A 23,692-nucleotide genomic window follows, 5' to 3' on the forward strand; every position below is an offset into this window, starting at 1 on the left:
CTTAGCAATACCCTCAGACTAACTGTTTTCAAAGAATTTGATGAAGCTGTAATAAAAATCAATTTATCCACAGAAAAAAGCACTTCTTGTTCTCAAATGACAGATTTATGATTTCACGCAAGCATGAATATCCTAGAGCTCACCCTTTTTAATAAGGAGTCTTTTAAAAAACATAAAATATTTGTCCTAATGAAGTAATGGTTTCATAAGGTTTTGCTTCTTTTCGGTACTGCCTACAGTTTTATGTCTTTGTTGAAATGTGTCACTTCTAAAATTATTATATTTTCTAAGTCTACTATATTCTTTTTCTAACCCGCACTAAGAAAGCACAATTGTCAGACATTATGTTCTGAGGGCAAACTGACCTCCAACACATTGTGGATAACGTAAATTTAATATTTTATAGTTATTCTGAAAACATTCCTAAACTCAAGATCCTTGTTGCTTAGTATATTCAACTCGCTCCACCTAACAACAGTAAACTAAAGAGGCCAATGTTTTCTGCAGAAAATCAAAGTAAAAAGTGAGAGGCAAAGCTGAAAAGTGCTTTAACTTTTACAGAGTCACTATTACAGAGTCACTGTCAACTTCAGATAAGACACTGTATGGAGACAGCCCAAAGAGCTGCTGCAATTCCAGGACTGTCGTCTTAGCCTGCTCAAATTGGTCTAAAAATTCTCCAAGAAACCGGGAGTATAGGAGGAGGGAGACAGGAGAGGTTAATGCACTGTGATTCTAGCCTCAGCTGACTCATTCTTTCAAGAAATACTGAGGCTCCTCCAACAGAATATGATAGTGTGTCACTGGGGCAGATTTTGCTTCTTTTTTTCAAACACTTTTCATTCTCCGGTAGAGAGCAGAGAAGGATCTGAGTTACTCCAGGCTTCAAAGGAAAGACATTTATTTTGTCCAGATAAGTAAATTGTCTAGTAATCCCATGTGGCATCTGGATAGGAAATATATTATACTTACTAGAAAATTGAGCAAATCCTTGGAATCAAGGATGAATAAACAAACTGACTGAGAGGAAAAGACACTTACCAGAGTCTTAATAATGAGGTACATTCAGGAGCATTCCATGCTTTAAGGGGTAGTTTTGCACTGAGTGTGACTAATGAGGCCTGGTTTTAGTATGGATGTGTGTGTCTTTTGTCCCAAAACATTCACTTCTGTAATAATCTCCACTTTGATACTGATGCCAGTGTATGATACACTGATATGTAAATACTTTTCAGTTATTATGCACTTAGTTCTGCTGCTATCACTGGAAGTTCAGCACACAGAAGATCAAAATGGTCAGTGCAGTCTGTCCCTGTGAGTGCAGGAGGAACGGGGTCCTGGGGCACTGTTCTTTGCAATGTGCAAGTAGAGATAGCTATAGTGGTAATTGAAATTGCTCCCAAAAATATCCAGTAGCTTTTGCTCAGCAGTGAGATATAGACTGGGTCACTGAGCTTTGCTGAGCTCCAAAGGGTTTGTTGTTTTTTTTTCTTGAAAGCATCCCAACAGCATGTAACTTCTTCTAGATGTCACTTTGTGAAATGTGAAGTAGCAAGCAGGTGAAATCTGGAACAATGCAGGAGAGAAAAGTCCTGGTGCACAGTCCTGGTGCTCACCAAACCTCATGTGTTTTACCAATAGTGCAGGCAATAGGTCCAGATTGCAGATATTGTTTTCCCCAGTCTCTGGAAATTTAAGCTGCTGCATATTTGGAAAAGTACAGTTGCCATGACAATACCAAAAAGAGTGTGCCCTGTATGCTTTTCATATTTGACTTCACTATATATACAGGATATCCTGTATTATTCACACTGTCTGGCACTTCTAAAAGACAAAAACTACATTTCCTGTTTTCTTCTTTCTTTTCCCCCTACTTTTTTTACTTTACAGTTCAGATTTATCCTCTTACCTATGATATCAAAATCAGTGAAAATGCAGGAGCAATTACTGTATTCCTACCAATATAGTTCTGACTCTTAACTAAATCCATTCCAATCTCTACAGGTAAATCATTAGCAATAACAGAGTTCAATTGTAGATACTTTCTGTAATAATTAAATTTAAATGTCATGTTTTGTGACATTTTCTCAATCTAAAATGCATTTTGTTCAAAAATGTTCAAAACCAACAATGACGAAAACAAACCCTCAGATTCTAATGGAGTTTTGAACACTGTAAGTATGATCTGAATGAGACCCAAAATTGTACTACTATGAGCAGCTCTTAACACAAAATTGCATGGAAGTTCTACCAACAGTGTCAAAAGGCGTCACACTCCACAGTGCAGAGTATCTGTATTTCAGTCTTTTAATTGCAGTGTAAATCCTCTAAAAGTCAGTACAATAATAACCAGCAGAAGGAGACAGCTGGTAGATTTTTGAATTACAGTGGTGATGGGAGAAAAATAGCAGGAAGACCTTATCACAGTTATAACAAATGATTGCAACACTTTTCACCTGTAATATTACAAAGATATGTGTTGCTATTCCTGTTTTACACCTGATGTAAACCATACCATTAACTTTGCAACTCTGCTTAAACAGTCTGTCCACTTCAATGCTACATCTACATATACTGTTCACAAAAACAAGAAAAAAATCCAAACCTTATCACAGATGTCATTCGCATAGTGAATAGAGTCAGTTCTGAGATTTGTATTGATTTAATATCCTTGAGAGTAAAAATAAACAGGACTCAAAAGATCTATCATGATGCAATTATCCAGTTTTCCTTTTAAAATGCATCTCTGCTTGGTTCCTGACAAATAATTTTAACTGTAAATATGAAAATGTCTCTGTTATAAAACTGCACAGATCTGAACTACAATAGTTAAAGCTCAAATGTTTTATAAATACATTTTAAATATGGCATTAATATAAAAATCCCATCTCTTACAAACAAAAAACTCCATCATGTAATTTTGAACTTCTTCTGACCTTCTGATGGCTACAATTGGGAACAAATGTTACCCAATAAATACATTGGCAGCCTTTTATTTGCAAAAAATAGGACAATTAATTTAAGCAGCCTTTGTTTTAGTAGATGTGTCAAATGCATTGTATAGGAAATATACCAGTCTTTCATATATATCAGTCATAATCAGACATAAGAAGCCTTACTGATTTAGAGCATATCTACACTGCAATCAAAGAGATTGGGACTGGTACAGACGAGTCTGTTTTGTGGCTGTAAATTAGTTACCTAGGTCATGACAGCAGGGGATTTGCTTACAGCTACCTACTGTGCTTTACTGAGAGTTTGCTATCCTGTGGTAAGCTAATTTTTGCTGGAATTACATCACTTATAAGATTGAAATAATTACCCTGATTAAAATTATTTGGCTTGTGTCTGCCCAGAGGTGCAGAAACATCTTTGGAGGCAATGCAATAAGTTCTGAGAGAATTTGCAACGGCAATGGGGGAAACTATTAATAAATATTGGGACACTATTGTGATTTCCTTTGTTCAAATGCAGCATAAAACGAAGCTTCTTATTCACTTGAGAGTAGGATTGGTTTCACACACCCATAACCAAATAGGGTTAAGTACATAACCTCCCTCTATTGCCCAACGTCCTTGTAGAGACAGCAGAGAGAAACAGGAAAGGATCAGAGGGCAGCACGAGGTAATCGAGGTTAACTCCCTCAGATCAGGTGCTTACTGATATCCCATGTTACTGCCTGATGCTGCAAGCACAACCTGCTCTCAATTGCCACACCCTAGATGTGGACCCTAGTCTCTTTCTGAGATTACTACTCAAAGAATTCAGCCATTTTTTGTATTGTTTTCTCATGCTCTTGAAGGAAAGGGTATGAACAATCTTTATCATACCTTCTCTATACAAATACATTTATAAGTAAATGTATAGAATCATATCAGTCTTAAAACAGTTAGCCACCACTATGATTATGAAAGCATGCTGTCAACCAATCAGGAGTTTGGAATTTCCTAATTTTTTCAGCATTCTTTCCAAAATATGCTTCTCCCTTTTTTTCTTTTTTTTTCCTTATTTTTTTAATTAAATACACAGCAGTAACAGCGCTTTTTAAGAGAGCTGTGATTTCTAAGGCTGCTGAAAGCTGCTTCCCTAAAATGAACTTTCCTACCCAGTAAATGATTACAGCAGGGCAAAAGCAAAGAAAGTAAAAGGAAAAACCCACATTTTTTGTCATATTGCTCACAAAACGATGTTAGTGAAGCTTTTCAGACACATGCTCAAACTTAAAATAAACAAATAAATAAATAAATAAAAGTGTTCCTCTTCCACACAATTTCAATTTCAAGGCTTGACAAGCTGGCACATCTCAAGTCATTTTATGGAAGCTTTGAGATAATATGTGGTGTCAAGAACACAAGAATGTCTGGCGCATGACAAGAATGGGATACCACTGCTTTAACTCCAGAAAAATCTTGACATTACAAATGGCAGCATAAAATAATAAAGCCTGGTGAGTCTATTTCATGCTTATCAAGTGGAGGAGCAAAAAGCCTTTACTGAAGACCAGAGGCTCTAATTCCTCAAATGGGAGGAGGGCCACGGGAAGACATAGTTTCCACATGGAAGTTGCAGCAGCTCCAAAGGACCCATCACTCCATGTCAGAACTGGGTTGCTCTGGGAGAGCAGGTGGGATTCTGGAAAAGCAGCTGTGGCTCCCCTTGGTACCTTTTCTCTCTAATGACGCCATGCCAGGTCACCCTGTGCAAACATGGCCTTGTCCCATGGTGCATGTGACTGTCTTGTGAGCTCTCCAAAGGCTGAGGTCTCTGCAGATCTTTTTCTTAACAGTGGAGAAATTGTTGCTGTCAAAATTGGGTCTCTGGGACACAAAACATACTCATCCTTGTACAAAATGAAGTGCCAGCTCCGCATTCCAGCAAAGTCTAATTAGAAAGTCTTAATTAGAGAGAAAATCGGCATCATGCTTACTCTAGTATAAGCTGACAGGAACTGAAACACAGGAGCACAGCATATCTACACAGGCACTAAGAAAAATTATTCTGTGAAACTATGTAACAGTGTCATCTAGTGACTCATGCCATAATCTTATTATCCTGACAGTGCAACCAGCTACTGGGGAGGCTGGTTTTTACCCTGCTGAAGTGAGCTGTGCCCACATACTCTATTGACACTTGGCATTCAGCTGTGGCAAGACTTTACAAGCAAAATGAGAGCATGCACACACAAATAGGACATTTGCAAACAACTGGCTGGTGAGTGTGCAGATATCCTTAATTCCGTGTGTAGAAATCCTAGTGGAATGCCAATGCTAGGCATTGGTCCTGTCTTGTGTCATGGAAAGCATCTGTCATGATGGTGCTGAAATACAGCCCATGATTACACCACCTAGTGAGACTCCTTTGAACTCAGTCCTGCATGTAATCTGCAGGACATTTCACAAGGTCCTGCAGACCACCAGGGAGCTGTGGACAGCAGTTTAGCAGCCTGTGGTGAAAGTAGCCACAGCTACAAGCAAGCAACTTGGCTGTCTTCTTTTTCCTTTCTAACATCTGACACTAACACCAAGGATTACCCTGTGAGTGTTCAAGGCCAGGATGGATGGGACTTTTGAGGAACCTGGTCACCTGGGAGGTGTCCCTGCCCATGGCAGAGGGGTTGGAACCAGAGGGTCTTTAAGGTCCCTCCAAGAGCAGACCATCCTATGATTATGTATCAGCAACCAGTGACTAAATCCCATATCATATGTCCTTATTTCTAAGCTCATTCACTGAATGCAAACTAATCTGCCCATAAGGCTTATGAGAGCCCTTTAGCACAACACTAGAGAGCTGTTTCTTTGGCTTTCCATTTTTTTCATTCTTCTTGCCTAAAAGTCTGCTTCCCACACAAACAACCACATAACAAAGGCCATTAATAAAAATGAAAAAGCTTAACTAATATACTGGATTCCTTCCTTTTTAGAGTTATGAAGTTCTTCATAAAATGCAATACTTGCCAAAGAATACAGTTAAAGGCATGAGCATTTTGTTATATTTCCATTATAATTAATTAAACTGTCAGAAATATTGTCCAAAGAGCATTCACTCTGACAAACTTGGAAAATCTGGAAAATGTAATGCAAGTGTGATGCTTGTCTATAATTCATGCTGCAGTTTACAGGGGTATTAACTGCACTGCAATCTTTATAACCCCTTTGTAAATAAAAATAAAATAGAATAAATGCAGTTTAAGTGCACGGGATTTTTTTGCAGAGACTTTAATTTTCAAATCATATTCACCTCCTTCTTTTGCTTTACACTGTACTGCTTACTGCTTTAAATGATATACATCAAAACTTAATGTATCATTCCAGAAAATTAAGAAAGTTTTGTCATCGGTTTGATAATTATTTTTTTCTGATTCTGCTGTAAGCTTGATACTTGAGATTGATTTTAACACACATACACACACACACAAAAAGATTTTATAAGGGTTGTCGTCCATGTTCAGATTTTCTTACTTGAGCTTTGTACTTGCCATGCAGCTGAAACATCTTTGGCATCTAATTGGGTACCATCATAATAACAGCTCAGAACAGAAGGCAAATTAGGACACCTTTTGTCTTCCTAGGGCACTTAAATCTTGTACTCAGTTTAATCACCGAGCTCTGCTCAGAGCCCTGATCACTAATTTGGGTGCTTTCAGAACCTCAAGCCCTGCTAAGCTGTGAATGCAGTTTAGTGCATCACACCCAGACACCCCAAAAGGATTCATCCAGGCTAGCAATACCGAAAACTCAGCTATTCTGTGCCATGCAGGTGCAATGGCTCATTCAGAAATAAGTCAGCTCAACACCTCACTGTAGAGGGTACATATACCCCTGGTGACCAAGGGGCAGTAACATCTGATGAGTACCAAACCTCTGGCTTTTTTGCTATCAGCTCAGCTCTCTCCGGGCAAGTGTCTGTACGCAGAAATCTCACAACTAGTTCTAAGTGGTTCATTGCTGGCAACGCAAAAGAAAATAAATTTAAAACCAAAACATGGGAGGGGGGAAAGAGAGAGGAAAATGTTTACAATAACGCTTTTAGAACAAGGTTAAGTTGAAAGAATAAAGAGGAAGAAAGAAGGTTCCAGATATGTGAGGGAGTCCCTTGGCTTTCACTTCGAAACAAAGCTATAAGCACTTTGCTTTGCCAGAACAGTCTTAGAAATCTGTGACACAAAAGAAAAAGGAAAAATCCTGAACCTCCTTTCTGTACTATGAATAAAAGCAGAGGCTGTTCTGCATCCTTTCCCAGACGTGATCCAAGGAGCAACTTAGTGAGGGACTCCAGGGCCCAGGAATAATCTGTAACCAAAGCTGAAGCAGTACAGCCTGTTGCCTTTAGGAAGAGGAAATTTCAAGATATCAAAAGCTGTTCTCAGATCCCTCTTCTCAAGGGGAGCAGTAGGGCCAACACTACCACTTCTTCAGCACAATATCTCAGGACAGCTCATGTCCCACTGTCACCTCATGTTTCTCATCTGCAGTATTGCTAATTCCTACTTTCTCACACTGCCTAGATCCATTTCTTCATTCCTTCCCCACCCTCTCCCTTTATCCACCTATTCTGTCTTTTTCACCTTCACATTATCTTCTTTCTCAGACTTTTCATCCCAGCTCCAGTCTGCATTCCCAATGTAGATAGATATAGATATATAGATTTCAATATTCCTTTCCAAAACAGTGACACATTTGAATACCTCAACAATCTGCCAATTTGCACTTAACAAACCCAAGAAAACAGGGTATTTTTGTTGCCTTGAAACTCATCCTCTTCATCTGCCCTCCTCCATTATTTCCTTTATGGTATCAAAATGATGATAAGCTAGACTTTTGCTGGGACATGATTTATATGCTTATCAGGCAGGTGACTCCAAGGTGCTGAAAAAAGCAAGCATTAAAAAGGTGAGATGGAAAGTGATTCTTCTCTAGTAACTTGGCTTAATTCTTAGTTCTTAGCCTGCTATATGAGAATAAAATCTAGTAATAACACAGTGAAGTTGAAAGACTGCTCTGAAATCCTTCAACATATGAGTTTGGGGTCTAGTTTCACACAAGTAACACCATCAATACAGCCACATTTGGAGTTGCAAGGCATCTCTGTGAGAACTACCAGCCTGACATGATTGAATTTCAGATGGTACTTTTTTTCTTAACTGCAAGGAAAAATCAAACATAAATGAATGATGTTCAAAGAAATAAAGTTAAATTTATGAAGCTAATTCTGACTTAAAATATTTATAACAAAAGAGTGCAAGGTTTTGTATGTGCTGCATAAACTTATTAGTTTAAAAAATATATTTAATAAGTGACAAGGCCAAATGAAAATTTTTATGTAGTACTGGACACCCACCCAAGTAGTTAAATCAATTCCTTTCTGTTTCATTTTGCTATTTGTTTTTCTATCTGAGCTGCCAATTTTCTAACATATTAGGGAAGAAGTAGGAAAGTCTTTTTGATTGATAACAAGTTCAGATTTTTGTGTCAGATCAGTAGAGATTTTTTTTCAAAGTAAGAATTTCATATGTTGCTTTTACATTCTTAGACAATTATTCTACAAAAATTATTTAAATGCTCTTTTTTTAGCTGCCTTGACAAGAACACTAAAACAGTTCACATCACCCTTGACCTGCAGGGTGTACATCATCTTGTCAACATATAAACAAACACATGATGGGCTGTATTTTAATAGATTCTGTAAATATCAAGATCCAATTCATCAAAAGGTTGGCCAAAGTGACAGCTGTGGGGGTTGCACTATGTGGTTGCATGTCCATTCAGCATTCTTGCAATAGGATCATTGCAAGAAAACCCAGAGCTACTGTTGCTATTTCTTCCACAGTATTATTTCTCTGGAAATCTGGGTTAAGCTGCGGTCTCTATATGTCACTTCATGTATAAGAGAAATATGCAGACTTCCGGGCAGAACCATGGGGACAGTTTTTATAATAATCCCCCTCCTCTCTCCCCATCTTTATCAGACAGTTCCTCTGATGTGCTGCACTCTGTCATAAAAGGAGGCTGAGAGGAATTTATAAGCACAGAAACTCTTACTTTGGAGAAAGAACAGAACTCATTTTTGATAAGGTTTACATAGACACAGTAACTTTTCTTGGTTGGCTTTGTAGCTTTATGAATTTCAAAGCTAGCAGGGGCTGTTAGATCATCTGCTCCAGACTATACTTCATGGGCCATTAACTTCTATACAGGAAAAGACACAGAAAAAAGGGAGACAACCAGTATAGGCTTGAGGACTGAGCGACATGAGTACCTGATGCCCCTATAATGCCAGGGAATTGTTAAGGGAGTTAATGCCCTGAGGCCCAGAGAAAGCCAGGACAGCCATACCTGAAGCTGCAGAGACTGTGACATGCATGCAGGACAGCCTAGGGGAAAAACAAGCTGCCTGTGAAATGGAAGGCTAACACCTCACACCACTGCCCCTGACCCAAGGTCCTGCAGCAATTCTCTGGCTCCCAAAAAACCACAGAGAAAGCAGAATCTATCTGGGCAGCTGAGGGAAGAAATTCTGAGAGAACATTCCAGTAAAGATGAGATTGATATGTTAAGTACTACCAGGAAGATGCAGACAGTCTTGCTCTCCTCATGTAGGTGCCGGGAGGTAAAGTAAAGGTTTTGGAGTTTCACAGGCCATGAAGGCAAAGGCTGAGATCGTTGAATCCAAAGATGTGTAACTTGACACACCTAATGACCTTTTAAAAGTCAAAGGCGCCAGACTCTTTTAGCAAGATATTCTTATATTTTACTGCTAAACATATTTACCTTCCTCTTTTGAGATGCATTTCATCTAACTTCAGGTTCTAGCCATGGTATTTTTTTTATCACGTCTCTTCCATTAAATAGAAAATCCCTTCTGCCAGGTTGGATTTTCTTTTACATATGTAAGTGTCTAAACCAAGAAGTCAAACGAGCTGTAAGCTCTTCCATAATGAAGGCAATACCTCACACTCCATTAAGAACTATATTCAAAGGCATTTTTTTTCCAGAAGCTGATCACCTCCACAACCACCTTGTACTCTTTTACCACAGTACTCTGGTTGTGGTCTCTAGACACAAGGTAACTTTCCAAAGACATTTCAGTCATATGATACTAGTCACATTATACAATTTATAGCTACCATGACCCTTTGCTGGAGAGTTAAATGCTGTAATGCTCATGGGCAACTCAAACATAAATTCCTATTCTCATGCACAAAGCCAGCTTCTCTCTCCTTGGTCCCTGGTGCCTTTCCAACAGACTCCCTCCAGGATGAGAAGTTTAAGAGACTGATGTATGAATTTTAAATATTTGTCTCTCTTTGAAACTCCTAGCATTTTTGGTTTTGCTTGAATGGAAAAGAACACTAGAGTCTTTTTGCTAACTACAAAGTACAAACAACCATGAGACATAGAATGAAAATGCCTAAAAAAATCCTACAGTCTGACAGGAGGGTAAAGCTCAGAAGTCCTGATTCTGGAAACCACTTCATACTTTCTGTAAGCTCCTCAACACCACCAGCTTCCAAAAAAGCTGAAAGGAATAAATGAAATCTCAGAACTTTGTAGCCATGTTCTGATATGAGCTTAAGCACCCAGGCCTTCATTCACAGTATTTGCAGTTGTCACACACTCAAGAGAAGTCTTCTAACCCAACTGGTTGAAGTTAGGCTCAGCAACTAATTTTTGGTTTGGTTTAAATATTGAAGTTTATTTGGAGATCTCAAGACTTAATATGAAACAATATTCTTAATAACGTTAATATTTCTTAATATTTCATGACCTTAATATTTCTACCATATTCTACTTTCACCCGTAAGACTTGTGAGCAGTTTGAGCAAATGTTAGAACTGATTCAGCCTGTGTATATATGCAAAACTGCCCTAATATAAAGCATACAATATAAGACCTCTTCTGGCATTTGCAGTTGTATCCTTTGCTCTTGATTAACTGAATCCCAGTCAGCAGCCCAGTCAGAGTTACATGTAGGACAAATCACCTGCAGCTATAAGTGGAAGATTCAAATTATCTCTCAGTTTTCAGAAACCCTAGTGAGGTGTTGGTCAGATAGTCACAATTTTTTTCCCAACGGGCACAGAGCAGAGTCATGCAAGAAGGCATGGAGATCCAGCTCCCGCTAGCCATAACAAACACAGCCTGGGCAAAATGGAGTTTCAGCCCATAAGACAATCACACTTGCAAGGATTTGCACCCTTGGGCATGGCACTGTGCTAGCAGACATCCACCCACATGGCTTACAGTCCACAGCAAGTTTCTGTCTGGTAAGCTTAGACCAGAGACACAGCAAGCTGATGCCCAGGTGCTCCTGGCCATGGTCCACCCTTGGTGAGATATCGTGTTTCCTAGTACAGTGCTGAGGACACTAAGATTTTTAAGAAAAACTTGCATGAGCAAGTATATTCATGAAGCTATCCTTTCAGGTTTTGAAACCTTGACCAAGATGAAATGTTTCAATTCATCCACAAGAGAATGGGAAAAGTCCAGAGGAGAATATGAGCATGAAAATTAATAATTCTGAATGTTATCAATTTTTAATATTTTACCCATGTCTTTCTGGGGGTTGTCCATGACTTATCAGACAGCACCAGCACAAAAACTGAGTAATACATCAGCAGTGCCATGCCCATGAGACAAGTCTAGCCTGGTTTGTGAGAGTGTTAAAATTTCCTGTCATCTTTGAGAACAAAGAGAAGGAATAGCAGTAATCTTCTACAACACTCATAGTCAGAGGAAACCCTGTCTCTTTCTCCAAAGTCATTTGCGTTACACTGCCTTGCTGTCTTATTCTTTGTCTTCTTCAAACACATTTTTTTAGGAGCCTGCATATCTCTGTTGTACCAATTTTTCCTGTGATCTAAAGGCCTGCTTTTTCAGCCTGTATAGATACTTGAATTTGCTGAGAAAAAGATATCTAGCTCTCTGATTTTCACATTGAGACTTTTAAAGGGTGTGAAGGAGAGAGAAATTCAGTCAACATTTCAGTCTATGGCAATCTGATCCTTGGATGCTGAGCCACACAGGCTTTCTTGTACAAAATTTCTCAACATTATTCTGTTAGATATTTACCAGATAAGTTTGTATCTAGTTGCAATAGATGGCTGTAGCATTATTTTAATAAAGCAATGGAAAGAAAATATTAATGTAGAAATATTAATGTACATCCGGACCAACTTTTCTTTTGAAAGAGAAATCTTTGTTCCATGTTTAATGTCAGATGACAGCTTGAATGGATGCTCTCAACATCAAACTTATGGTTAATTCTTCAAATAAATCAAATCACCATCACTACAGAAGGAAAATACCAAAACGTTTGTTCCCTTTGTAGGAAGCCCTAAAATAAAAGCATATCCTTTTGTACAAAAATCACAAGAATAATTTTTATGTCAGATTTTTACAGAAACAAATAATAAAATAAATAGGAATTTAATTTAAAATTTTAAATTAAAAATTAGAAAATAATAAAAAACAAAAGTAAGAGGCGTTAAAAATTCATTAAACAGACACAATGGTGGTCTATATAGACACTAAGTTGTCTATAATCATAATTGCCAAGACAGTGAATAACCTTGCTTTAACCATCACTGCAGCCAGCTATTTTCTCTGCAGATACAGCAGCAGTGTTAAGTTCTTGATGTCTTTCATCCCTTAAACAGATGAATGAAAGCCAAACATGGCAGAGGGAGGAGCATTTCTCCTAACCAGCTCTACAACCAGTGGCTGGGCACACAACAGGAGCAGCGTTCTGCTCAGCTTCAGAGAGGCCAGGAGGCACTGTGCAAACTTCTTCAGTGGCTTGTTATTCCCAATTGTGATTGACAGCATCCTGAGAGGCATTGCTAATTATTTCTGATCATAAATACAGCCACTACAACATGCAGGCCACAGGGTGTAAATGAGTAGTGTAAAGTATAATATGTGGATCTGTGAGATTTCAGAAGAGATAAGTAATAATTTGGAAGAAATATAAATCAAGAATAAAGGATTAAGGAGAATAAGATTCTACCAAAGTCTTCAAAGTGATCCAAAATGGCAGTTACTATATCTTTGAATGAGAGACCATCTGGTTTGGCTTGGCAGCAAACTATAAAATTGCACAGAAATTAGCCTTTCAAAAGTAAAAACAAAATCAGTTTAAACAATGAGGTAAAATTTCTGCAATGCTATTGCTGCTGGGTCATGTCACTTTTATGTAATTTGGGCATGAAAATTAACATCTCATTGAATAAACAAAAACTCCCAAAGGTTAAGAAAAGAGGCAGAAAAATATGGTCTTTGGAGGAAAGGGAGGCTACAGACCCCAGCCTGACCTTCGGCCATCTTTTGTTGGGAATGGCAGACCCCAAGGTCAAACAGCCACTCAGCCAGAGTTACAGTCTGAGCCCACCCAGGCTCAGGTTATAGCTCACTCTAATGCAGGCTCTGCCATGTGGTGGGCTACAGAAACCCCTGAGCCCAGGCTGTGTGGTTGCTGCTGAACAGTCCCCACTGCTCAAAATTCACCAAACCCCAAGACTGGGGGCACATTCGCACCATCCAGGAGAAACAAGCAGAAAGGTTAATATTCCTAAAATAGAACCTTTCATTCTGAGTAACTTGAATGTGATCCTGGTTTGATCAGAATAGAGAATGGAACTCAGATGAGGCAACACTGATGAGAAGATTTAATCATCTATTTGGTACCCAAACTTTTCCTATATATTTTCATGATTAATGTGCAGTCTAAGGAAATGCCAGTGTTCATCTTCATTTTCCTCATCTTTTTGATAAAATTTTAGCAGAAACAGAGCTTTCTACACTCTGACTTTTAAACATGCTGAAAGATATGCAGCAAATTAAACTCTACCATTTTGGTCCATGAACAACAGAAGATATTCAACTGCGTGAAAAGCTTTGGTCCCCACACAGAAAGAAGACCTAATGTCTATCAGGAAGAAAAATGCCAGAATCAGGGCATGGTACCTAACAATGCACAGGCTTGGGTCCATGGAAAGAACTCTGCTGAAAACACAGCGGAAGTCCCAGCTTGGTACACTTCAATAACTGCCCCAAAGGATTACAATACCTTCAAGTGAAATTTCTAAGTTTGTGTAACTTTTTGTGCATTTCTATTAGAACTGCTCAAAACTAATCTGCAATTTACACTTTTGGATGAAAAACACACCTTTTTTTAAATCAACCCTTTTTTCAGGAATCTAAGTTTTGTGCAAGTATTGTGATGATACTTTTGTATCAGTTAAAAAGAAACATATTTATGTTCATTAAATATTCTTATTTCTTCCTCAACTTTCTGAATGTGTGCCATCTCAGAATCCTACCAGTCTTCCTGCCAATGGCCTTAGGTCATGGATGAAAATCTTTTTTTCTTTTTTAAATGGTATTTTGGGGTGTTTTTTTCATCAAATGCAATATGTTCTATTATATGCTCTGAAAGACAAATAATTTTTTTAGTGGCAGAAAAATGTCACTTTGTTACTGCAGCTGTCACTGAAATATTGCTGGTCACAATAAAACAAATTGACACAAACCCAGGCTAAAATCTACAACTCTCTCTTCACTTCTCCAATTGGAAATTAAGACATGCTTTATTAGAAACTGATTATTAAAAAAAAAAACAATCTGAGTTCTCCGCATTTTTGTCAAAGTAATTGAGTATCTCTTTCATCTCCTTTTACTGGAGCAGTGGAAATGGGGAGACCATTCAAGACAGCTTGAAATAGAAATAGGAATAAGAATAGAAACTGAAATTGAAATAGAGAAACAGAAACAGAAACAGATAATAAAAATAGAATCTAGAAAAGAGAACACTTTCTTAAAAATTACTTTTACTGAAATGGTGAGCACTTTGTGCAAAATTGTGGTCTAAAAATGGCGCCAGTCAGCCATACTACTATAAAATTCCTTCCATAGATTGATAAAAACTAATACCCTGCTTTCCACAGTGAATGCTGATATGGAAAAGCAATAAGTACATATAAAATTGTTTAAAAGACAAAAATAGTGATCTTTGTAGAACTAGAAATTTAGTCTAGGTAAAAACAGTGAACCTTAGATTTGTTAACTTCATATGCATTTTAGATGACACTTCAGTTAATGTAGGATTATTAGATTAGGACTGTAACACTGACCACTACTCTATCTGCCTAAAAAATGAAAATGCCTAAATGAAAATCAGGGATCCATTACAGGTGAACAACATGAAGAACAGAGCCTCCCTCTGGCCTCTATTTCATAGGCACTGGTAGTCGTGATAAAACCACTTTTCTCCACTTTGTAGTTCCACAAATGAAATCAAAACATCTTCAGAAATACCCTCAGGTCAACAAATTTGCTTTGTTATACACCAGTAGGTCTCCGCACAGAAAGTATCAGGTTGAATTACTGATAAAATACAGAATTGTGTATGTACATCTTGCTAAATCCAGGCAACTAATATGCAGTGTAGTACAAACAACAAATCTATGAGCTACACATTTTTTGCAAGATACAGGAAAAAATGTTTTTCTTAGATTCTAATATTCATCTAACTAAACACAATGCACTGCTATACAGCCACTGGCAGTGCAAACCTCACTTTTTCACAGCAAAATATTGTCTTTAGGTCGAATGAATGCATTTATACAAAGGTCCCTTTACATTTACTGCAATATTGTTGTGTGTAGACACCAGCACACAATATTCAGGTGGTTCTGCCAATCTGAAAGAAGTACTCACGTATCTTAAAAAAAAAAAGATTTAAGAACTGTGATTACACTGGTACTGTGTTATTCAGTCATACCTGAAGATCTCCTTAAATCAAAGCTCACAGTGACATCAATGGCTATCTTGTCCAGGCAAGGACTGATTAACAACTGTAGGATATCAATCTTGATATGCATATGATACAAAACAGATTTTTGCCAGCTACGATTGGATCTTGTGTACAGTTTGCAAAAAGAGCCTCCTGAAAGCACCTGCATTTTAAGGTTTTTAACATGAACATTGCTTATGCCCATGCAAGTAGAAAGCACTGTGGTTTTGCGGTTGGTGGCTAGCATTTTGTGGCTTTATTGTACTTGTTTTAATGTAGGAAAACTTCTAGAGCATATTTGCTTTGTGACATCATTTCTTGATTGTGTCTTGCAGAAATAATTGACCCACGTCAAGTTACTGTACTCCATATCTATTTGTTAATTAGAACTTTAAGATACAACAAATAAAATACACTATCGACTTTTAAATCTTCAATCAAATAAATATTTACAGCTGCAATTTGCCAAAATTATTTACCTTTCAATAACAGATCACGAAAAGTATATGTGCTACAGATTCAAGTGAATGCCTTGGCTGTCAACAAACAAATTACAAACAGAAGGAAGAATAACTGTCCCGGTTATCATTACAGGCTATAAATAGCTGATGTGGTTCTACTTTAAAGATGTGTGATCTTCTACATTAGTAGACTTTTTCAATGCATAATTGACCTTGAGATGGAGAATAACCTCACAGTAGAGTGGCTTTTCTTTTAAAGAACAATGAGTATAGGTATTAGAGGATGTGCCTGTTGTCAATGATCATTGCTGAAATCTGCCTATACCACACTGGGACAATCAATTTTGTAAATGATTGCAATAATCAAGGAAATTGCCTAATTTATAAATCCTGGCATACAGCATTTTAATGGATTTCTACATTTTAATGCTGATGCTTTCAAAGCCAAATGAATTGTTGTCCAAGCTGTCACTACACAAAATGATAAAAACATTCAGTCTTGCGGGTAACTACATCTCATGGATATTCAGACCATCAGGTACATAATCACTCATTAGTGAAACCTGTGATAGTTTCCAGTTACAAGCCAATGGCAAAAAAGCCACAGTTTCCTTATGAAAAAACCTGGGAGCTGAGGAGTAAAAACAGCTGAGAATTACTGAAATAAGTAATAAAAAATAAAAACATTCCTAGCATCCTTTCCACTATTCTACCCCACACCCTTTTTTTTGTTTGTCCACTGTTCTACTCCACACACTTTTTTTTCCCCACAGGTAAAAAAACAGAATAATCTTATTTCTATAACTAAAAGGCTGATCTAAGAACTTTTTGGCCTCAAATTCTGTCAGGGCAGGCATTATTCAAACAGAAGAACAAATGTAGGACATGATGCCATGGCTGTGGCTGGTAGATAATTCTACCTAAACCACCCTCCAACTCACTCTCCATCCTGAAGCTGGTTCTGCAGATATAGTTGTACATGCACTGCTATTCCAGTTAAACCTTAAGCAATTGATTTCAGCCAATAGTGGGCTGGCAGTGCTTTACTTACTGCTCAATCTCACTAACCTGACATTTATGGTGTACTGATTGGCCTATGTCAGTGGTGGTGGTTGTAAATTCACTTTGAAAAGCTTTGTGTTAACAGCCTTCAACCAGGCTCCGAGACGAGTATGAGCAGGCAAGCTGACAATTGCTCGACCTCCTGGCCTTATTACAGTGAGTAAATCAGGCTTTGAGCCATTAGGCTGGAGCCCCAAGCCTAGGCAAAAAGGATTGACATGACTAAAGGTCAACCTCTGTCACACATGTGTAACAATTTGGATAATGGAATTCTGTAACTTATCTGGAAAAGGTGCCAAGTGTGTAGAGGGAAGGTATAGCCTGGGCTGAATTTTCCAGCTTTTATGTTAAGGGATTACTTAAAAGTCTGCACTTTAAAGTCTATGTTCATTTGATGCCTCAGAATCTGGGGGACCAAAGTATGTGGAGCAGTGACTGAGGCAGTTCTGCAGAACATGAAGTGTCACCACCACCTGGAAAAATACATTGCACTGTTTCACTTAGTCAAATCTATAATAAATACATTATTGACATCAGGCCCACGATGCATTTTGGACACTTGTATAGGTCATTAAAGTACTGCCTTTATTTACCGATTTTGAATCAAAAGTCAGATGAAATAATTACCTGTTAATAGTATCATAAATTAATTGTAATTTCAAGCCTTACAAACTAGTCTCATACAACAGTGGAAATAACTTTTATAATTAATTAAATTAAAAGGTCAAATGTTTCCATTACAATGGTGCCCAGTCAGCAATGCAGAAAGGTAGTGGTCAAATAAGGACAGAATTGAGCTTTTATATTTATTTGTGTTCCACTTCAGTATTTTTGCATATTACATAATGAAATCTCCAAGGTGAGATTATGTGCCCTGGAAAAACAGATAGTCCCTGCATGATCTAGCAATTTAGAAAATATTTTTTTTTCTGGGAATAGTGTGTGCCCAGACGCGTGCATGTTCCATGCAGTCCTCAGAATTCCTGTTTTCAGTAACACTCTTAAAATTCTGGGGCTGTATCCAACTCCAAACACCAAAGTGTATTCCAAACTTCACGTTGTTCAATAGGAAGAGAATCTGTTCCCATGCCAAATTAGATTAATTTTGTAGCACGTGTGCTTAGGCATACTATGCATACATTCTGTAGACAGAAAGAACATACCAAAACCATGGAGATACCTTAAAATAATGCATAAGAAAGTCTTGTAAAAATCACAGGTCTTCTAAAAGAAACATCAGGGTTTTGTTTAGCTCTTCTAAGAACTAAAATTATTAAATATAAAGTACCTTCCACACTTGCGATCACACTAACGTTTTATGGACCTTAAGAAAGGAGTTTGTAACTTAAAGCGGTTATCTGGGAAAATGTGTTAGTATGTGTTAGTAAGTGACCCAGAAATACCAACGATAGAAGGCTGCTTTGTAGATGCTTAGCACAATTTTCTTCTGAGGTACACAAAAGGAGTCTTCTTACTGAACTTACAGTTTAGCATGCTACTGACCACAACATTAGTGACATTTTCCCACAGTGTGGGAATTTAAAAGCCATGAAAAATAAAAATTATTGGTCTTTTTCAATGGAAAATAAATGCAAGGGTGCTGCATCACACAAAATCCTCAGAAATGGCAAAACAAAAAAATAACAGAGTGGCACCAGCTGTTACTCTGAATAACTTAAGACACAATAAGAAAGTAACTAAGGAGGTTTTTCAAGACAAAATTACTTGAATTTCATGCACACGACAAATTTAAAACAGAGCTGACAAGCAGTCTGGAATACTAGATGACGGATTGCTAAGAAACATAATTTTTACTTTAATAGAATGACAGCATGCGCATAATTCTATCCCCCAGTGCTTTTCTGTAACAGCAAATTTAATCCAAAACTGCAGCCTTGAGAATCTGGATAAGAATCTATCACCATAACTGCAATGAGTGCCTCATTTGAAGTGCAAGGATTCTCTGTGCATATTAATTTGTTCCAAAATGTCCAATATTGCTGCATGGGCCCTGGCCAGAGTGCATCCCAGCAAAAAGCCTGTTCTTGATCCAACAGAAGGTAAAGGCAATGTTTTCTTTTGCTTCAGTTGAAGCAAAAGACAAGAAGGCCAAAAAGTACCCATATGGTACTTTATTAAGATGACATGCATACTTTCTTGTGCCAGTTAACTTTGTAGGGGGAAGGAAACAGGGGGAGAGGAGTAATTTTTTAGCGGGAAAATCAGCTACACAGATTTAGCATTTTGTATTTACTAATGAACACTCTGATACATACATACATACATATATGTATATATATATATATAATTTTGCTCATCCACGTAAAAAGAAGTTGCATATAATAAAAAATTACTTCCAAAAGTGCTAAATTTCAATTAAGTAAAGTCAAAATGAAGTAAAATAATATATTTGACATTTTTAGGCTGTTGCAAGAAAAAAAAAATAGTTATTTGACCACTCATGAAAGGAAAAAAAAAAGATAGAGCAAACTCTTTATCAGGCACATGAAGAACAGGAAACGATAAGACTGTATCCTTTGATATGTCTGTCAGTAAAGTTTTTTTCATCTAAGCTGCATTTGCAGGGGAAAAGACCATTTACAAATTAGCTATTTCCAGAAATCACAGTTTAAAGTTGGGAGCCTGAAAAATTTTGACTACTAAAATGTATGCATGTTTAAACCTCAGTGTTTTATTCTAATAGAATTTAAGTGTATATCGTATGCATTCCTTAAGTCTACTCTTATTAAATTTTGATGTTAAACAGAAAGAGGAAACCATGTGCAACTAGATTAATTTATCTCCAGGGAGTAAGGACACATTAATAATTGAGATAATGTTTTCATATATGTTGGAATCAAGTGTGCCTTTTCACTTCTTTATTAGAAAACACATTAGCGGAAAATTATCTCATTCTCATCAGTAAGACCTAATTGCTAAGAAAGTCTCTGTTTCTTTGCAATAACAAAAGGATTATTCTCACTTCTTCAAAATAGAAAAATAAAAAGGGATCAGAAACATTATGAAGCACTGCTGGAATAAATGCCTGTATTACCAAAGAGAATGTTTATTTAATACACCCAGTCCTGTTTTTGTTTTAAACAAATCAGAGTTTATTGTATTTTTTTAAAATACAAGCAAACTCTGGTTATAGAAGTGGGCCAAAGGGGAAAAAAAAGCAGTACAACTGAAATGACTAATATTTTTGGCTTTCTGAAAGACTGATCTTTCTGTAAGTTATAAAAAATTATCTTGGCTGATTGTGAGAGAGCTCTATAATTTCCCATGAACACCCATAGGTGTCGAGGCCATTGTGAGGTAATGGAATGGTGTGTAACTCGCTCGGAGTTGCTGTACACTGTGCTGTGTGGATTACACACAAAGCAAACATCGAGTGCGTGGTGGGAACACTTGTGCAGACAGGCTGAAGCATATTTCCATAGCATTGAACTATACATCAAATGCAGTGCTTCTGATGTTTCCCACAACAAAGAGTATAAAGAAAAAAGCAACCAAAACAGTAACTATGCTTAAAAATGTTCGCAATAGCCCTTCTGTTTGCCTGGTGTACACAAAGAACTGGAAACTAAAACAAATATCTATCAACTTTACAGTTCTGAGGGCAAAATAATAAAATGCAATTTTTGATACTAAAAATGTGAAATTCTCTCCATAAGGTCTATCAAGACTTAATGCTGAACAGCTGATCTGGATGTAGGCGGACTTGCATTTGCAGCTGTGTGGGAAATATTGGTGAAAGAGAACGGATTAAGGTCACAACTTTATAAAGGGACTATGATTAAACATTTATTTATCATTCACAGTGATTTAATCCACACTTCTATACCATGTAGACTAAATGAATACAGACTATTTAGATATATACTGTCATTTGCTTTTATGTATTTTCATAGATCAGGTTCTGTAAAATTATACTTTCTGATTACTTTCTTTTAATATATTTTTCTTTATTAAACATTGGTCTTCTGACAGATAAAGTATGCCAAACTGAAAGATGAAACAAATGAGAAAGAGCAAAATTTTGGCTAGACCTTAGAGTATGTGTTTCTTTGATAACAGTTTTTTTTATTAACAGAAATAATTCAAGACCATGAGAGATACGTTATTATTAAATCAAATTGAATTCTTATTTTTAAGATAATTCCATTAAAATACATGCATTCATTTTGCTAGCCAACAGGAAATCTGTGTTGTGTGTTAAGAGCACAAGAGTAATCCCACACAAAAACTCAGCCGACAAGCACTTACAGCCTGAATCTGGCACATACAATAGTACTGGTTGGTTTTTTTTCCTTAGTATCTTTTTGGGTTTTGCTTTTAATTTTTTTAAAAGCCCTAGCTTCTTTCATTGCTTCAAAACTGTTTTAAAGTTAACCTGAAATATGATTAAAAATCTTGCTTATTTAAAAAAGTATTGCCAATATTTGAAAATTTACTTGCATAAAACTAATTCATACGTTTTTAAAAATTAAACTCATGCTGTAAATTTTCATGTGAAAATTACCTGACTCAATTTATCTAAATTTCAGTATTTATTGTAGTATGAGGATCTGGCAATCTCATTTCACTATTATATATTCTGTTAATTGGAATCATCTAAATCACAATACCCTTCTTAACAATTAGAACTCCAACATCATTATAAAGTGGTCCATAAAAAATATGTGATTGATAAATATCCCAAAATACTGTCATTATAATCACTGGGCTTTGGTAGTAACAGGTTAAAATCCAAATTATCAATATCTACTGTACAAGAGAAATTCCATCTCCACTGGAGGCAGCAGCAAAACTCCCAATCATTGCAATTCATCCAGTTCTACTGATCACATTCAGGTGTATTATGAGACTGATCTTTTTAATGTGAAAATCTTCTTGGCACAATGATGTTTTTGGGTAAATACCGTGAGACAAAGACCCTGGTGTGTTGTTTATTATTTGTTTACATGCAGGAAAAGCATAGGAGCTCCAACTCTTCCACACTCCCAAATATCTTTCAAAGTTCCATTCACTTTCCCTGTACACACACTGAAGACAGCAAAAACACTCTGCATCTTCATGGATTCCTTATATTCTGAAGATTTGGATTTGGTGCAGATGAGCAAATACCACAGATCTATGGGCCTGTTCCTTCTGACTGTGGCAGTTAGTTTTGAGACAAGCAGACATTGCAGCTACAGAGGACCAAGCAGAACTAAAAAATTATACCTTCCAGTACAAATCAAAGAAGAAATTAATGGCAAAAGACTAGGAAGAGAGTAGTCTCTTTCTGACACACAGACATTATAGGTTTTTCCTGAGTTATAACTGTCACTCTCTAAGGCAGTGACAAATACTTTAAAAAGAAAAACCAACAGCTTTGAGATATCTGAAAGTGGCTTTCATAAGGTACTGGAAACCTCCTTCAGTGAATACACAGTAGGTACAGGACCAGAGCTGAACTAAACTGAGCAAACACTAACTCTGTCGCACTGCAAAGGATCAGGCTGTGGAATAGGGTCCTGGACTTATTTCAGTAGTTCTTCTTGGACTAGCTGAGGGCCACAGCAACGGTGCAGCCCTCCATCTCAACCCACATGCACTGCTCTGCTCTGGCATGATACAGCTTGTGCTGTGACCTGAGAGCTCCATCAGCTCTTGTAACTCAGGTCAAAATATAGAAAGCACTGCGTGTTGTAAAAGCTTCAGACTTCTGTGACCAAGATTCTCTACTACACATTACAGCACCTGCAACAGTCAGCTCTTCTCATGCAGACCAAGTGGAGCTCTGTGCTGTCCACTGGTTTTCTGGCTACCTTTATCCCAGCAAGGCTTTTGCTTGCACTGGCTACATTTTCAAACCTGCTTACTTGGTTTATTTGAGTTGTGGGTTTGTTTACTTATCTTCACGGCTAGTTCTGGTGCTAGTACTGCATAGAATCACACTCCATGTTTACTTCACAAATATCAAATTTGACAAGGAAGAAAACATGATAACTTACTTCCCAGAGGTGCTGAGTGTTCCTGATGGCCCCTGCTTGAACCTTCTCTGGCAGGAGCAAGATTCCCTGGAAGGGCCCGATCCAGGTGCCCTGCTGGATGCGTTGTGCTGCGCAGATGCCGTAGGCCAGGCCAGGCACGGTGCTGGTGCACAGGCACACCTCCCGGGGCAGGTCCCGGAGCCACTCGGGGATCTCGGGCGGAGGCTCGCCGTTCCGGTTATCAGCACACATGTCACATCCTGAGGGACAAAGAGGGAAAAGCTGTCAGTGCCGCGCTGCTGGCCACCACCACTGCCACGGCCGTGCCATGCAGATCCCTGCGCTTGCACTGCCATTTCACGGTGGCACAGCCAGTGCTCCTGCACACCGTGCCCTTCT

At 37.7% G+C, this 23,692-nt stretch overlaps 1 protein-coding gene across 1 annotated transcript in view; it reads right to left on the reverse strand.

Annotated features, from left to right (window-relative positions):
• The window catches only part of PRDM6 (PR/SET domain 6), an 80,141-nt gene that overhangs the window by 45,727 nt on the left and 10,722 nt on the right, over positions 1-23,692 (reverse strand). Inside the window, exon 4 of the mRNA XM_014309134.2 lies at positions 23,315-23,553. Coding sequence (XP_014164609.1) covers positions 23,315-23,553 — 239 coding nt within the window. The remainder of the gene's footprint in view (positions 1-23,314; positions 23,554-23,692) is intronic.

Source organism: Geospiza fortis, unplaced genomic scaffold, assembly GCF_000277835.1.
Source record: "Geospiza fortis unplaced genomic scaffold, GeoFor_1.0 scaffold44, whole genome shotgun sequence".
Lineage (NCBI taxonomy): Eukaryota > Metazoa > Chordata > Aves > Passeriformes > Thraupidae > Geospiza > Geospiza fortis.